Consider the following 18,844-nt stretch of genomic DNA (forward strand, 5'->3'; position numbering starts at 1 on the left):
GAGAAGAAGATTAACATTAAACAGGGACGAGAGGTGGGAGGGAAAGGGAGAGAGAAGGGAAATTGCATGGAAATGGAAGGAGACCCTCATTGTTATACAAAATTACATATAAGAGGAAGTGAGGGGAAAGGAAAAAAAACAAGGGAGAGAAATGAATTATAGTAGATGGGGTAGAGAGAGAAGATGGGAGGGGAGGGGAGGAGAGGGGAGGGGAGATAGTAGAGGATAGGAAAGGTAGCAGAATACAACAGAGTATGGCAGTATGTAAAAACATGGATGTGTAACTGATGTGATTCTGCAATCTGTATATGGGGTAAAAATGGGAGTTCATAACCCACTTGAATCAAATGTATGAAACATGATATGTCAAGAGCTATGTAATGTTTTGAACAACTAATAATAAAAATTTTTAAAAAGCTCTTAAAAAGTATTGGGTTGGGCTGGGGATGTGGCTCAAGTGGTAGCGCGCTCGCCTGGCATGCGTGCGGCCCGGGTTTGATCCTCAGCACTACATACAAACAAAGATGTTGTGTCCGCCGAAAACTAAAAAAAAAATAAATAAATATTAAATTCTCTCTCTCTCTCTCTCTCTCACTCTCTTTTTTTAAAAAAAAAGTATTGGGTCTCTCTTATAATCAGAAGGAACATAATAGAAATACAACTTTTAGTTCACTTTTATGTAATTTTGCCTTTGCTTATCTTCATGTAGTTTTTTTGAAAGATAACATTTTAGAGATGGATTTTTAAAAAAAAATTTCTCTGAAAAGCATTACAAAAACCTAGGGTTATTTTGGTGTCTGTAACAGTCAGTTGTAAGTTTTTAATTTATGTCCATTGTTTCTGCAAATGCATTTTTCATTCTGTAAATAGTTTGAGTAGTTCATCCTTTCTCTTATAAAGCACTGTGCTGTGAACAGAGAAAAAGGATTAACAACCAAGACAAGGTCTTAATTTCCTTAAGATTCTAGTCTAAATGGTAAGATCTGAATTATCTATTTGGACTGTGGTAAATGCAGTGATGAACAGTGTAGGATGCTCTAGATCATCTCTAGGGGTTCTGTTCTAGTTGGGTGATGGTGATTATGGGGCCATGGGAGTAGTGCAGGAGAGTTTCTCTGAGGAAGTGATCTTTGGGTAAGATCAGAGTGAGTGAGTGAAGGAGAAGAAGGAATATTGCAGGCAAATGGATCTGCATGTAGACTGGACCCTGATGTGAACAGTAGGTATTTTTTAAGCTATAATGTCATGACCCCTGTTACATGTATAAAGACAATTTAGTGAGTTGCAACCAGCATTTATAAAAATAAAATGGAATAGAATGAAAAAAAATCTGAGTATATCTCATAGATCCTTAGCTAGAATCTGTTTTATGAAAGACAAATAGATCTGACACATACCACACACCAACATTACATACTAATGTATCTATACTGGTCATGATGTTTCATACTGTGGGTGAAAGTACACAAATACTGTTAGAAGGAAAAGGAGATGTTTATGGCAGGAGTGTTGAGAGCCAGGAGTGTGACTTCAGATAACATTGCAGGACCAGGCAAGAGCCACCACGTCTCACTTTGAGCCTCACAGAGTACGACATTTTTTCACTTGTCCTTTGGAAGGTTTGAGCAGAGAAATGGCACCATGAGATTTATGTTTGAAAAGTCTACTGGCTACATTTATAATGGGACGAGAATGGTTGTGGAACGATCATTAGGAAATTAATGCTGTAGCTCAGGCAAGAAATGACAATTCACTAGTGTGGGAGAGGCAGAAATAGAATGGGATAGACTAGAGAACTGTAATCCCAGGGAGAAACCAAATCTGTGGAATTGGGCATGGTGTAATAGTACATGGTACAGTAATGTATTTTAACAAATGATGAAAACATTACATAAAACTTTGTACTGTGAATTCATAGGAGTCCTTAGTCATTTTACATTTTGAAAGTATACAAATATTTAAGACAAAATATTTTAAAACTCTTTTAATGATCATGCTTGGGCTAATTCCTCAAGTTGTTTCCTTTTTAATTTCAAGAAATTTAAAATAGTTGGGGATTTTATTCTGGAAAGTTAAAATAAGGATGAAGAACAAATTCCTCAAGATTCTCTTGAGTCCCAGTGGGCTAGGATTAGGTGTTTTAACACAAAAATTTCTAAATTTTGTGATGCCTTTTAATCTTCTCACAAACCTGAGTATGAATTGTGTAAGTCACACATCTGGAAAACACTAGAGCCCGGATTCAAATCTTTTTTTTTTTTTTTGTAATTCTAAACATTGCCTTTTCACTATTCCATCGTTAAATTACCAGAAATATTTCTCTGATAACATGACATTTATTTGTACAGTCAGGATACATCAGATTAGGGGACATCCTTAGAACTATTTTTCAACAAAAAAATGTTCTTCATGAAACTTAATAACCCAGAATGTCAGCGTGTATGTGTACATGTATATATATATATATATCACTAGAAAAAATAACTGTAATTAAACTACTTTTATGTGCTCAATGGATACTTACATACTACTGTCTTATTTAATTCTGTAAAATAAGCTTCTGAGGTAGGTGTTGTCAGGATGTTTTTCTGATTTTATAAATAAGCATACTAAAGTGAAGACATGATTAACAGCTTCTAAGGGCATATAGTAAATGATAGAGGAAGATTTTAAAACACATCTCTTTTTTCAGAGTCCATATTTCATCTTTATTCTTGAAGGTGATGTAATAGAGGGAAAATGTGACCTACTAAGTGATGTTTCTGAACAACTTTTACAGTTAAAAAATATTCTGTACCTTAGGAATTGAGGAAGTTAGGGAAGATCTAGATTTAACTCAAATTTCATCATTTATCAGTTGAGAGTCTAGACATATTTTTTTAACCTCTAAATCTCAGATTTCTCACTTGTGAAGTGAAAAGAATGATAGTTTGCATATTGGGCATTGTCAGGATTATGGACTTAGTAAATGGAAGCTATTTTTCATAGTACAGTGTTCTATTCATTTGTTTTTACAAATTAAAAATAGAATACTAAGGTGGAGCGTGGGCAATTTGTGAAGACCTAATATGTTTCCCTGGCTTATGTAGTATTTGTGTTTCTCTTTTTTGTGTTTATTTCTTGCCCCCTTAAGGATTTCAGTTTTTCTGATTATCAAGTGAGGGTATGATTGCTCAGAAAAAGAAAAAGGCCAAGAAAAAACATGTTTGGACATCAGGCCAACTCTCAAGTAACAACTTCTGAAGTGGGGCTCCAGTCCATAAGTTCCAGCTCCACTTTGATCAGGACCACATCAAGGAGGTGGTGAATGATATCAGCAAGTTCACCCATGTGCTGCGGTATTTCAAAGAAGCTATACTTTCAGGTTTGTCCACTATTTACGTTTTTCGCATTTTTACTGGATAGGTTGTAAAATTTTAAATGCTACCGTCCCTACAGATAAGTGTGTACACAATGGTAGAAACAGGGTATTATTCTGCTTTAGTTATTTTATGACTAATTTCCTCCCTAAATGTTTGATGATTACAATGTAAACCATTTTGTAGCCAAATAATTGGGCAGTTGCAGAATGATATTGGCCAAACTGTATTGTTATATTGTGTGCATGTATGAATATGTTACTACAAATCCCATCATTTTGTCCAACTATAATACACCAAAAAGAACAATGGGGGAAAATATGAATAAGAGCAAGAGAAAAATTAAAAAATAGATAATAGTGCAGCACAAAATAAAAATTTTGGTAAGGGTGGAGAAACAAGAGTACCAAAAAAGAAAAATAAGTCTTTGGCTCCAATCAGTTTGTCCATTGCAATTTAAGACCATTGGAATCTAAACCTTCTTGTTATAGGCAGTACAGCACATTGATTGGTCTTTAATAAGAAAACTGATGTTTACAATGTAGATTGTTGATGCTTTGTCCTTAATTCAGTTTTCTATATTGTTGCCAAATTTAAAATGACTGTATTTGAATGAATTTTTCCCCCAATATTCAGACTTAATTCTGTTTTGCTGATTGGTAACTTTTTCTTACATTAAGGGACAATCACAGAATTTGTCTAGTCAGAAATAGATAATGGGATTTGTTTATCTTGAAGTAAAGAATTATATATCCCTGACTTCACCTTAGTATCTAAGTCTTTTAATTTTCAGTGTTTCTTTACTATCCAAATTTGATGTCAATGATAATTAATAGTTAAGAGACAGCTCCTGTTCTTTTGTGATGAGGAGCAGTTCATTTTCATGTTCATAATGTTTATATTTCACTTTCATTGCATTTATACAATAAGGCCCTTCCTCGGCCTTCATAGAAATTTGTGAGATTTCAACAAATCTGTGTGTGTGTGTGTGTGTGTGTGTGTGTGTGTGTGAGAGAGAGAGAGAGAGAGAGAGAGATTTCTGCTGTATTCCTTTGGTTAAAACTAGGTACACATTTTGTGCATATTCAAGAGGACAGGAAATAAACTGCCCCTCTTTCCAGGGAATGGTATATGTATATATGAGATATATATATATATATATATATAATTTTTTAATGGTTGTTTTCTGATGTGCATTTTGAAAACCAGAATCTAAAAATACATCTCATGCTTACACTAAATTTAAGAGTATATTTCTAACCAAATTATAATGTTCAAGTTGAAATTCCCAAAATAACTGAACTAGAATTGAAGCCTCCAAAAGAGAAAAAAAATGATTATTTTTTTCTGGGCATTGAGGCTCGAACCCAGGGCCTCATGCATGCAAGGCAAGTACTCTACCACTGAACAACCTCCCTAGTCCCAAAGCCTCAAATTTTAGTGTTTGAATTTTCCTTAAAGCAGCAGTCACAAGTCTATGTTTATATATATATATATATATATATATANTATTTTTTTTAATATGACAGCAGAATGTATTACAATTCTTATTACATATATAGAGCATAATTTTTCATATCTTTGGTTGTATACATAGTATATTCACACCAATTCGTAATTCATACCTGTACTTCGGATAATAATGATCATCACATTCCACCATCATTAATTACCCCATGCCCCCTCCCTTCCCCTCCAACCCCTCTGCCCTATCTAGAGTTCATCTATTCCTCCCATGCTCTCTCTCCCTATCCCACTATGAATCAGCCTCCTTATATTAAAGAAAACCTTCGGCATTTGGATTTTGGGATTGGCTAACTTCACTTAGCATTATATTCTCTAACTCTATCCATATCCTGCAAATGCCATGATATTATTCTATTTTATTGCTGAGTAATATTCCATTGCGTATATATGCCACATTTTTTTTATCCATTCATCTACTGAAGGGCATCTAGGTTGGTTCCACAGTTTAGCTATTGTGAATTGTGCTGCTATAAACATTGATTGGCTGTGTTCCTGTAGTATGCTGTTTTTAAGTCCTTTGGGTATAGAACAAGGAGAGGGACAGCTGGGTCAAATGGTTCCATTCCCAGTTTTCCAAGAAATCTCCATACTGCTTTCCATATTGGCTGCACCAGTTTGCAGTCCCACCAGCAGTGTATAAGAGTACCTTTTTCCCCACATCCTTGCCAACACTTATTGTTGTTTGTATGCATAATAGCTGCCATTTTGACAGGAGTAAGATGAAATCTTAAGAGTGGTTTTGATTTGCATTTCTCTAATTCCTAGTGATGATGAACATTTTTTTCATGTATTTGTTGATTGATTGTAAAATCATCTTCTGAGAAGTGTCTCTTCAGGTCCTTGGCCCATTTATTGATTGGGTTATTTATTTATTTGTTTGTTTATTTTTTGGTGTTTAGCTTTTTGAGTTCTTTGTATACCCTAGTAATTAGTTCTGTATCTGATGTGTGAGAGGTAAAGATTTGCTCCCAAGATGTAGGCTCTCTATTCACTTCACAGATTGTTTCTTTTGCTGAGAAGAAACTTTTTAGTTTGAATTCATCCCATTTATTGATTCTTGATTTTTAATTCTTGTGCTATAGGAGTCTTATTAAGGAAGTTGGGGTCTAATCCCACATGATGGAGATTAGGGCCTACTGTTTCTTCTGTTAGAAGCAGGGTCTCTGGTTGTATTCCTAAGTCCTTGATCCATTTTGAGTTGAGTTTTGTTCATGGTGAAAATTTTGTTGTATATGGATTTCCAGTTTTCCCAGCACCATTTGTTAAAGAGGCTATCTTTTCTCCAATGCATGTTCTTAGCACTTTTGTCTAATGTAAGATAATTGTAATTTTGTGGGTTAGTCTCTGTGACCTCTATTCTGTACCATTGATCTACATGTCTGTTTTGCTGCTAATCCATGCTGTTTTTTTTTTTTTTACTATAGCTCTGTAGTATAGTTTAATTTCTGGTATAATGATGCTACCCACTTCACTCTTCCTGGTAAGGATTGCTTTAGCTATTCTGGGTCTCTTATTTTTCCAGATGAATTTCATGATTGCTTTTTCTAATTCTATGATGAATGTCAGTGGAATTTTGATCGGAATTGCATTAAATCTGTATAGTGCTTTTGGAAGTATGGTCATTTTGATAATATTAATTCTGTGTATCCAAGAGCAAGGTAGATCTTTCCATATTCTAAAGTCTTTGATTTCTTTCTTTAGGGTTTTATAATTTTCATTATATAGATCTTTCACCTCTTTAGTTAAATTGATTCCCAAGGTGTTTTTGTTTTTGTTTTTGATTTTTGGGGGCTATTGGGAATGGGGGTAGTTTTCCTCATTTCCCTTTCTGACGGTTTGTCACTGATAGGGGGTACCAGAGATTGAATCTGGGAGCACTTAATCACTGAGCCACATTCCCAGTGCCCTCCACTCCTTTTTTTTTTTTTAATTTATTTTGAGATAGGATCTCACTAAGTTGCCTAGGGTCTCGCTCCGTTGCTAAGGTTAGGTTTGAACTTGAGATCCTCTTACCTGGGCTCCTTGGGGATTACAGGCATGTCACTGCACCTGGCTCCAGAGTATGTAAATATTATTAGAAAGAAGTTTCAGTAGGTTGATTTTGAAGTCTAAAATGGATGATTAAATTGTGGAACGGTAACTTGTTATGGAAAATATTCTAAATATATTAAATATTATACTGGTAACAAAATCCATAGTGAAATGATACATCTGTCCTTTATTTAAAGGAGCATAGTTTTGTAATAAAGATTTGTTCTTAACTGGCTTAATTATTTAAAATTTATTTTTAAGTTTGTAAATTTTGTTCATTACTTTTTTAATTTTTAAGGTGAAATTTAAAATGATGTATTCACTGACAAATCATTTACCTGAATTTAGGGCAAAACATGATGTTATTTAATATATCAATGGAAATACATTTTCAATAATATCAATAAGATTTTTAGGTAGGATTTCTGTTGTTTATTTTCCTTAGGAGTTTTATACCCTTTAAAATCTTCATTTTACATAGATACTCCTTGTTTACCAGATTTTAAATGGTGGTAATTTAAAACAAGTTGAACCACTCCTTATTGGCAAAAAAAAAAATTATGAGTTTTAATTTGTGAGTAGATAATTCAGAGAATAGGAAAGAAGAGGATTGGAAGCCAATTCTCAGTGAGAAAAGAGAAAAATGATAATAAGATACAGAAGGAGACTCCCTTTCAGATTAAAGGACAGAAAGGGAAATAAATTTATTTACTGAAATTTAAGTTTAAAAATTTGTGTGGACATTATCCTTTTATTAATAAGCATGCTGGTACTTTAACTTAAATAACAGATGCGTCACTAATAATTGAAAAGCTTATAAATTAATTTTTTTCTTAATATTTATTTTTTTAGATATAGATGGACACAACACAGTGCCTTTATTTTCATGTGGTGCTGAGGATTGAACCCTGGTCCCACCCGTGCTAGGCGAGCGCTCTGCCCCTGAGCCACAATCCCAGCCCCTGTAAATTAATTTTTAAAAACCCAGAAAAACAATTGTTTTGAAAACTCACTCTCATACTAATGAGGTTGATTTTAATGCTTGGTTTTTCAATCATGTTTTAAAAGATACATGTATCCTTCATCAGTATGAATTTTGAATTTAATAAGAATTTGTTTTACCTGTCTTTGGAAGGTTGTTATCCAAATCTGAAAATTAGTATTTAGTTAATTTGAGTGGCAGGAACCTTTTTGTTTTGTTTTCCTTAAGTAAGGAAGTATATATAAACATATAAATGAACCCCATTATGAAAGATGAAGAGAATGCTATATAATAATATGCTTGTGTTTAAGTTTGAGTGTGATTTTCAGCTTCTTGGAGTATCAGACTGTTTCTTATTTACTTAACAGAGTTATTATAAGGATCACATTAGATATAATCTTCAGGCAAACAGTTAAAATGTTTACAATGCTGTAACTCTTTGAGGTAGTATTATTACATACATTTCTATAGACATGAACCATGTGGATTGAGAACTATTCCTGGACTTCTGTATTCAACCATCACAGCAATAAACCGTGGCCAGACAGCAAAGAGCTGTTTCACTGTTCTCTCCGTCTCTCTCTTTTTATTATTTTTTAAAATCTTTTTTAGTTGTAGATGGACACATTACCTTTATTTTATGTATTCATTTTTATGTGGTGTGGAGGATGGAACCCAGTGCCTAACGCATGCTAGGCAAGAGCTTTACCACTAAGACCCTCGCTGTTCCCTTTTGGTGTGAAGGAACCTTGTCAAAGATTTGGCCAATACTTTGTCTTTTGCCTTCAAAATTTTGGGCATTATTTATTACCTTTTAATTCACGTCTGTTAGCTCTTAAAAAACTGAAAAGTGGGGTTGGGGTCATGGCCCATTGGTAGAGCACTCACCTTGCACTTGTGATGCACTGGGTTCCATCCTCAGTGACCCATAAAGATAAATAAAGGTATTGTGTCTATCTACAACTAAAAAAAAAAAAACTGAAAAGTTAGCCTTTAAGAATAAACAATGTGGGGGCTAGGGATGTGGCTCAAGCGGTAGCGCGCTTGCCTGGCATGCATGCGGCCCGGGTTCGATCTTCAGCACCACATACAAACAAAGATGTTGTGTCCGCCAAAAACTAAAAAATAAATATTAAAAAATTCTCTCTCTCTCTCTCTCTCGAAAAAAAAAAAAAGAATAAACAATGTGGATAGACAAGTCACCTTTTGGTCTAATCAGAATACCCTTTTAAATGTATACTTTAATTGTAATGAGGCAGTAATACAAAAAGTCACTTGACTGTTGCTTCAGGTGTTAAATGCTACTGTTGAGGCTAGACTTAGATAAGTAGCTTTGTGATTGGTTTATGGTCATATTTTCATTTACTCAAATGAGTTATAGAAATGATCATTCCTGACCCAAAAATCTAAAGTAAAAAACTTTTTTTTTTTAGTACCATGGCAGTAGGAAAAAAGTTTCCGATTTTAGAGCATTCTGGATTTTCAGACTGGTTTCATGCTGAATTGGTAAAGTCTATGCAAATATTCCAAAATCTAAAATATTTCTGGTTCCAAACATTTTAGATAAGGGATACTCAAGTTTTATATTTGTACATGGTACTTTTTATTTTATAGAATACTTTGCTATGCAAAGAAATTTATTCAATTCCCATAAAGGCAAGTATTTTTAGCCACATTTCACGAGTGATGTGTATGTATAACTAAGATTAGAGGATTTTTGTCAACTTCTTATTGCTGATAAATAATGAACTTATTTGGAGCCCCAGAGATTATTAATACAGAATGGTATATTCTATCCAGGTTATTGCACCTGCTTTACATGGCAGGCACTCTATAAAAGCACTGCTCTGTTTTCATTATTTCACTAGCTAATTCTGTACTCCATGGGGATTATCTAAATTTACGCTGATATGTAGCCATTGGATATACATGACTGTTTAAATTTAATTAAAGTAAAAACTTAACTCCTCAGTTGCAGTAGCCACCTTTTACATGCTCAGTAGTACATGATAGCTATCTGTGAGATATCTAAAAACTATGAAATTACTCTATTCTTACTTTGATAATAGGATAAATATTTTGGTAATTCTCTTTCCACTACTTATGTGCAAGGTGAGATTGCTCTGTAGTCTTATACATGTAGCAGATACAGAATTTGAAGTTTCATATCTCTATCCAGTGTCATTAGGTACATTATGAATAATTACAGGGGTAAATCTATGTCTTATATTAAAGTACTGAAGGTATTCACTTAGGCATATATACTTTGTGTTTAATTATTTTCTACTGCCATGGTACTCAAAAAGTTTTTCATTTTAGATTTTTAGGTCCAGAATGATCATTTCTATAACTCATTTGGGTAAATGAAAATATGACCATAAACCAATCACAAAGTTACTTATCTAAGTCTAGCCTCAACAGTAGCATTTAACACCTGATGTAAGTATATATTTAATTATTTGTGCTGTGCAAGTACTAGTTCAGGTTTATGGTTGCTCCCTGAGGAATAATGTGTTCTGAATTTCAAATAACAGATTTATAAACATTCTTCTAGGTTTTCAGTAGTTTAGAAGTATACCTTTGGGACATACCTTACCATTTCCAGGTGGAGTGTCATTCAAGGGAGTTCAAAAAAAATCTCTGAATTTTAAAGGTGCACGTCATTTTAATTAGGCTTGAAGGAATAGTGGAAAATACCTCAGTGCTTGGAAGTATTAATAAGTGCCATTATAAAATGTAGGAAGGAGAACACCAGTCTCATACTTCTTAATGGTTTTCATTTTGATTATGTAATGCTATTTTAAAATGAATTTTAGTGAAAATTGACCACTGTAATTATGGTGCCTTATTTTTCTGTTTTGTTGTTTGTTTTGGGTTTGCCTTTTAAATAGGTAAGAAAGGGAGATAAAAATCTCATCCATTTCAGATAAACTAATTAAGTTCATGGGTTTTTAAAAGTGCTTTCTAACTTTAAAGGCTTATTTTGTAAAACCATAACTTATTTTATAAGTGATAACTTCTGATGAATTCTAGATCCTAGATTTTACAGAACTATAGTTGGAACTTTCTAAAGCAATTTTTAATTTAACAGTAGGAATGAAATGAAAAGCTTAATGCCATTAAATGTTCTGTTATGAGAGATTCTGCTAAAATTTGCACTTTCAATTACTTGTCTTGTAGATTAACTAACTCTGCCCCACTCCAGGGTAAGTTAGGTAAATTTTTTTCCCCAGAAAACTGTATTTACAGTCCCCAGGTAACTAGATAAAGCTGCTGTGCTTCAGGTTTCATTTCCTATAAATTCAAAAATTATTACAGGAAAAAATAGGCGCTTCCTAGCAGTAAGTTCTGATGCTTTTCCCCCTCCTTATTCTTTTCATTGCTCTCCCTAGTTAGATTAAGCTGAATTAACAAGACTGATTTTAAAATTATTGTCAGTATTTTTTAATAAAGGAAAACACAATTTTTTTCATTTTGTTTACTTAAATATTTCCATGAAATGTTTGCAATATAAACAATGTGGTATTGTATTAATGCATGAGAACCAGACAAATAGAGTTGGCTGATCTGTTTTCACTTGATATGCTGAATGAAGCAGAAAATAAATGACACAAATAGGCAAAGCAGTAATTAAACGGTTACCATATTACAGGGGTAGTAGATAAACATTGGAATATTTTTACTGTTCTAGATGATTGATGTTAAGACTTTGGTTGAATTTCATTATATTCACATCTATAATACCTTTTGTCGTGATGGGCAAAATGTGCAGCTTATGCAATTAAGGGGGAGAAATAAAGAATGACCATGCTCTTTTGCCCTTTTCAGTGCTTTATTCACTCAAATCACTCAATACAATTTCATTCTATAGGTTCTTAATTAATAAAATTACAATCCTTAATGCTGGGCATTTCAATAGACAATCAATTTGCAGCAAAAAATTCTAGATTAATTCTAAGCACTGAAAACACACTTAATCATGACAGGCTCATGACAGACATTCCCTCTGCATGCTAAGCTCAAGTGTCAGATCAAAAGTCTCAAGCCGTATGCTTTAAGTCGCAGATGCACATTCACTCAGACTGTGGTGACCAGATCAGGAATCAAGGCAGGCTTCTCCTGGGGTGGAGCTGACAGCCAGCTGAGGAGGCGGTCATAGGGAGAAGTCCTTTTCTCACCAGAGTCCAGAGGCTGCTGTAGAGTTTGAAAGCAGAGGATCAGGCAAATGAGAAGAGTTGGGATGTCAGTCCAGGTTCTCATCAGGCTCTCCAGCATTAGGGCGTCAGTGTCGGCTGGCACTGAGGGGGCAAAATTTATACTAAATTTTGGGGCTTCTGACCACCCCTTTCAATCCCTATCAGCTGCCACTGGGTCTCTCAGTGCCATCATTTACCCTGGGGTTAAAGCATCTAGTCTGGTGGTCCCCACACTGATTTTGTTGCTTCTCACTCTTACCAGAGTGCGGGCAGCATGCCAGAGACTTCACTCAGAGTTTGTCAGGGTAGGGAGAAGTGACTTGTTTGTACCTGAGGGCCATACTGGAGGGCTCCATAGGTGTGCCTGGTGCGACTGAAGGTTTCAAACTGGAGTTTTAAAATGAAATTGCTTAGGCTCAGGCCTAAGACCATCCTTATACCTTTGTGTAGTATTAATTAAACTTTATTACACTTGCAATGTGGCAACTATGACTTTAAAAACTGACAGGCATAGAAGTATTTTTATAAAATATATGCTTAATGACAATTTTATTTCCAAGTAATTTATTAAGATTTCACATATAAAATGAAATTGGAACTTGAATGTCTCTTTTTCATTAACTAAAACATTGAGGTTTACCTATTTGTTTGTTACTGAGTGTACCTGAGGCACATTTGTTTTCAAGGATACTTAGTTTGAATGGCTTTCAGATTTACTAGTAATAATCATTATTTATATATTAATAATATAAGCAATTTCATTTCTATTAATTTATTTCATATTCACAACAACGTTATAAGGTAAAACAGATATTCTTATCAGTTCTCTCTTACTGTTTATGAATCTGAGATCAGAGAACCCAAGAGTTTTATATATGATCATTTCAAGGCAGTGGTAGATCAAGGATTGGAATCAAGATTTCTTAAAGTCTTTTGTCTTCTAACACTAAGCAGCCATTTTATTCATTATTGGGAAAGAACAGTTACTGCTCTTGCTTTACTCATTGTGTGACTATTTTGTTTTGTTTTGTGGTGACAGGGCAGGAGATATTTAGTGTTGATGAACGAGGTGCTTAAACTTTTTTTTTTAAAAAGATATTTTTAGTTAGAGACTCCTTGCTTCTTTAAAGATAATTTGAGGTAGCTTTATTCTGTGGGGAAAAGAACATTTGGTAAAAACAGAACCTTTTGTTTTTTAACGTTTTATGGCACAAATGGCTAAGGGCTTGCTAATTTATGAAGTCCCAGGTGAAGTATTATCAGGGTATATTGTATACTGACACCCTAGTAGTCAACCCTTCTGCCCAAATATATAGAAAAGTTTATGAATCTGTGATTAACATTTTATTTAATTGATATATTCATTACCATTGATTTATATAGGCTTCAGAAATATGTTTAATCATAGGAATTTGGGATTTTTTATTTTATAATGCAATTTGTTAGTCTTTCAGAAACAGGTTTCTAAATAACTCAGTTACTGTTTATTAGTAAGTTGTTTTGGAACAACTTCAATATCTTTTTATAAACACTTCTTGTAGGAAAAAGGGAATTTGGTATTTTTTGCGGACAGTTATTGAAGTGTTTTGCAGTAATTTTTAAGAAAACTTTTATCAGACATTCTCATGACAACTGTTAAAAAAATTACTGAGGATCCCAAAGAGTTTTCGTTTGTGTATTTTGTATCTATTACATATTACCTACTATATTAGAGATTAAAACTGAGACAATTTAAGGGTGTTTAATAATTTTAAAATATATTGGTGTCTATATATTTGAGTTCCTTGACTCTGAGAAGGCCAGAATTTATGACCCTGGTTTATTTAGACATTTAGGTCATTAGTGTTTTGTAGTTCTTCCTTAATATCCTATTCTAATTTTTAATATTAGTGGTGGTGGTTAACAATCATTTAAAAATCAAGCTCTTTTGTCCTGAGATTTCAAAATTTGAAAAAACATATTCTTGAGTATTTCTCAAGTATATTAATATCTGTTGATTTTATTGGGAATATTAGAAATGACTAACTGTTTTCTCTTTGAAGACTATTAATCAGCTTTAGGTCATTATAACAAAGTACAGAAGATAATTTATAAAGAAAAGTTTATTTTTGTTCACAGTCCATTATCATTTAACACCCCCATGGTTTGGGGCCTGTGGAGAGGCAGCACATGGTTGTGGGAGTGCATGGTAGAACAAGTTGAGCTACAGAACAAAAGAAGAGAGGAGAGGAGAAAGGGGATGGACTGTGATCCCACAGTCTTAAGGATGTATCTATCCCCCGTGATGCAGGCCTTTCCTTCTAAAGATTCCACCACCTTCCAGTAGTGCCATGCTGAGAACCAGTGTGGGCCTTTGGGGAATATTTAGTATCTATACTATTGCACTACCATAGATTAGGTTTCAAAAAGAATCCAGTACAATTCTCTGTGATGATCATCACTCAACCTTGGTTTTGGTAAGTAGCCAGAAATATTAGCATAGACTAGTTTTATAATATAAAGAAGGGACTAGGTTGTACAAAACTATGATTTTACAGTTTTTCCTTAAAACTATCAAGTTGTACTATTTTCCCAGAAGTTTGTTTTATTTCAGTGCTACTGGATTCTATTTCAAAGCCAACCTTTATAACCTATATCTTCTGTTGCTTAAGATAACAGGAACTGCAAATGTTGATAGAGGGCTTACTATGTTCCAGCAACTGTTCTAAGTGCTTTATGTATTTTAATTCATTTAATCTAACAACTCTATGAAGTGACCCTCTTTGTCTTCTCTTTATAGGTGAGGAAAGTAGGCACAGAGAGATTAAGTAACTTGCCCAAGTTTCTCAGCCATGGAGGTAGAATTTGAAGTCAGGGAGTCTGGTTCCAAAGGCTCTCCTTTTTAACCACTGTGCTATATTGGCTTAACTAAGTAAACTTAACACCCACAATTACCAAACCATTGTTTATTTAATTAATAGAGCTCATTAAGCTGGATATTCATATTTCTCCTAAGGATTAAAAATTATAAATGATTTTTTAAAATTAGGTTTGTGGGGAAATGCCAGCTGTACATAAAATTCCTAAAATGTTTGACTGGCTTGTATTTTATTTTTAAAACAGACTTTGTTTTTTAGAACAGTTTTAGATACACAGAAAAATTGAGACAGTATATGGAGTTCTCATATAATCCTATGTCCAGTTTGCCTTATCTTTATAAGAATTAATGAACCAATTTTGACAGTAACCAACAATAATGCTACCTTTTTATTGAACAAAGTTCATAGTTTATTCAAATTTTCTAGATTTCCCCAAATGTCCTCCCCACCCCCCAAAAGTCCTTTTGTCTTCCAGGATCCTGTTATAATACATTTAATGGTCATGTCTCCTTAAGTTCTCCCTGTCTCTTAAATTTCTCATTTTTGGTGAGAAAAGTTTCAAGGAGTACTGCCTAGATATTGTGTAGCATGCCTTTGGTTAGAATTTCTGATGTTCTCATGATTAGACTGAGGTTGTGAAACATTGGGGGAGAGATTACAGATTTAAAGTGTTGTTTTTTTTTTCATCACATTATCTCAAGGGTACTTGCTACCAACATGACTTAATATTGTTGTTGTTGACCTTGAGCAACTGTCTTATGTGGTGTTTGTCAACTTCTACAGAGTAAAATTACTGCTTTTATCCTCCTATGCATATGTTACTTTTTTGGAAGAAATCACTATCATACCTCTATGAGGGCAAAGTTAACTACATAGTTAGTATTCTTTTACACAAAAGGTTTGTTTTCTCCATTTATTAATTTATTCAGTCATTTATACCAATATGAACATATGGATATTTATTTTATACTTTAGGTACAACATCGATACTATTTATCACTCCAATGTTCCAGCTTTGGACAGAGGGAACCTTTTCAGTATCCTCCTTTTCCTTCCCCTTCTCCCCCTGATCTGCTGACTCTACTAATCTTTTTATTATTTCAATTAGTACATTTTAATTATGTGTGTGTGTGTGTGTGTGTGTGTGTGTGTATAAAATCAGGATTCACTGTGGTATTTTCATACACGGACATAGCAAATTTGATAGATTTTGTTCTATAATACTTTTCCCTGCCCTCTCCTCCTCCTTCTCTCCCTCTTCCTTACCTTCTGGAACTACATGATGCTTTTGATTCAGCTTGTATATTTCCTGCCCCTGTCCTAGAATTAGTCATTTCTCAAAGGAGTTCTGATGTCTTTTATTGGCAAATGGTTCAGGAACCAAGATCTGTGTGCTAGGTATGCTTATTGCTACTGGGGTGTAATTTGTTTAGACCCTCTTAGCTGACAGCAAAGAAATACATATGTCTGTGCTGATCCACATGTTCATACACACATATCCATAAATATTTCTATATGTAACCATTTATAGCAAGCCAAACATCAGTTCTTCCTGAAGGTTCCAACTTTAATTCATCACTACCTGGATTATTATATTCTCCTCTCCCTCTTTATTTCTAAATTCCACTCTGTAACAGTGAGATGTCTGGCTTCTACCATGTTATCCATTTATTCACGTTTATGTCCAGCGTACATTTATAATGATGTCAGTTGTAAATCCAATTTCCCATTGAAAAAACTTTTTCAGTTGTAGTACAGTATTTCCTTTGCCATTAGTCTTACTCATTTAATATACTTAGTTCCAGAGTTAATTAGGCTAGTATTTGATCTCCTGTTTTTTTTATTTTCCCCGTCAATAAAATTTGATAGATGAATGAATCAGATTTTTTCCTGGAAGGCACTGTTTTCTCTCTTGCTTCTAGCACTCTATGGACCACTCTGTTGCTTCCCTCTGAATACTCTTTGCCCTGATATACCCAGCTCTTTATCTTGCCTTCCTGGCACCTCCACCCCTTGCTCCTCTTGTTCTACACATTTATTTCACTCTTGATAGTACTGTTAATAAATGGAATAATTTGTTTAATAATTGTCTTCCAACATTTCTGAAAACAAGAATATACGTTTAATTTATAATACCACATTTAATTTTTTTTTTTTTTGGTTTTGAAGCTGAACTATTTCAGTAGGGAGGCATTATAAGTAACATTAAGAGCATGGATTCTGGAATTATGTGTGCTAACTTTATAAATTCTGGCTCCACAGTTTAATAACTTGGTAAATGTATATGAGCTTCATTTCTCTCATCTGTACAGTGGAGAATTTCAGGGTTTACAGCTAATAAAATCATGAACATTAAATGGGAAAATATATCTTTTAAGCATTTTTAAGAGTGTCTACCCATACTGAGATTTAGTAAATATTAACCATTATTAAATGCTGTTGCTATGTAAGGTCAAGGAAAGGAGATTTATAGCATAATACTATGTTTAAGATGATTATCTTTTCAAACTTCTGAAGATTTATTATTTCAGAGTCCTAAAGGCAGGTTGATAATACATACTGGTTTGCCTGGGATGATAATCCAGAATATGCCTGTTATGCTAGCATGATTATGAAGAGCATCCTCCTTTTACTCACTAAAGTATTTTGGTTTGGGAAAATTATATGGTCACTTACTTTGGGGGGGTTATAAAACTCTTATCTGCATCCCTCTGGCAGGGGTGGTATAGCACAGGAGGCTAGGATTAGACTAGTGGGTCCTGGGAAATGTGCACATCTAAGAGGGTAGCACTGCTTTGCTCCAGCTGCTGAAGAAGGTAGAAGGCCTGGTATAATACAATCTTGTTTTTTTTTTTTTTAGAGTAGGCAGAAATCTGGAAAATTTAAAATGGTCACCCAATTTTTCATCATTAGCAACTAATTAAATTTTTCTAAACAACACAAAACTTCATTAAAATATCAATGCATGGGGCTGGGGATGTGGCTCAAGCGGTAGCGCGCTTGCCTGGCATGCGTGTGGCCCGGGTTCGATCCTCAGCACCACATACAAGCAAAGATGTTGTGTCCGCCGAGAACTAAAAAAAATAAATATTAAAAAAAAAGAATGATATTTAAAAAAAAAAATATCAATGCATTAGATCATATGTAATTTATATTGAATTTTTTAAATATACAGGTCAAATGATGGTCCTTACATATAGCCTCAGAGTTACTGTTCCCAATAACTGATAATTCCTCAATGGAAAGAATTAACTCTAATGTAGAAACTGAACATGTATTTTTAAAACATTAGTTATGTAAACATCAAACTTTATAGGATTCTTAATGTAGTTATCACATATATTAAATATATGATAGTAAAAACTGTAAGACAGGAAATACCTTATATGAGTTTTTGAGGGAATATCTGGAGAGCATATGTAGACTGAGAAAACTGAAAAGGGTAGTGATAAATTGACCATAATTGTGAAAGTCTTTGAAACCCTTAATGAATTAAAATGACTAAGAATTTTCTGAAGGCAACATAACTGCAATAGTAGAATTAGAAGTGAATGTGTAGTAGGCAACAATTGTGGGATGCTTTCTAATGCCTTTCACTTGAAATGTGTTTCATGTGATCTTTTGTAGCTTAGATTTTTCAGAACTTTTCTTTGGAAACAATTTTTTTTCCTTTTTTAAGACTGTTTTAAACAATTAATTCTTATATGTCTGGATGAGCTTCTCCATGTTTTAAAGTCTGTAATGAGTAAGCATCAGAACCTCAATTCTGTCGATCTTCAAAATGCTGCAGAAATGCTTACTAGAAAAGTGAAAGGTAAGGATGATATATTAAAAGTGGGTAGCTGTGGGCAAAAAGGCTCCATTGAGACATTTTGTTTCATAATGTATAAC

At 33.9% G+C, this 18,844-nt stretch overlaps 2 protein-coding genes across 2 annotated transcripts in view; both read left to right on the forward strand.

The window, feature by feature from the left end:
* The window catches only part of Gclm (glutamate-cysteine ligase modifier subunit), a 262,266-nt gene that overhangs the window by 14,982 nt on the left and 228,440 nt on the right, over positions 1–18,844 (forward strand). The gene's annotated exons all lie outside the window — the stretch shown is intronic.
* LOC107155089 (rho GTPase-activating protein 29-like) overlaps positions 3,151–18,844 on the forward strand; it is a 55,999-nt gene continuing 40,305 nt past the window's right edge. Inside the window, 4 exon segments of the mRNA XM_048814422.1 lie at positions 3,151–3,227; positions 3,229–3,272; positions 3,275–3,364; positions 18,633–18,767. Of these exon segments, the coding sequence (XP_048670379.1) occupies positions 3,166–3,227; positions 3,229–3,272; positions 3,275–3,364; positions 18,633–18,767 (331 nt within the window). The 5' untranslated portion in view covers positions 3,151–3,165.

This window comes from Marmota marmota, unplaced genomic scaffold (assembly GCF_001458135.2).
Source record: "Marmota marmota marmota unplaced genomic scaffold, marMar, whole genome shotgun sequence".
Classification (NCBI taxonomy): domain Eukaryota; kingdom Metazoa; phylum Chordata; class Mammalia; order Rodentia; family Sciuridae; genus Marmota; species Marmota marmota.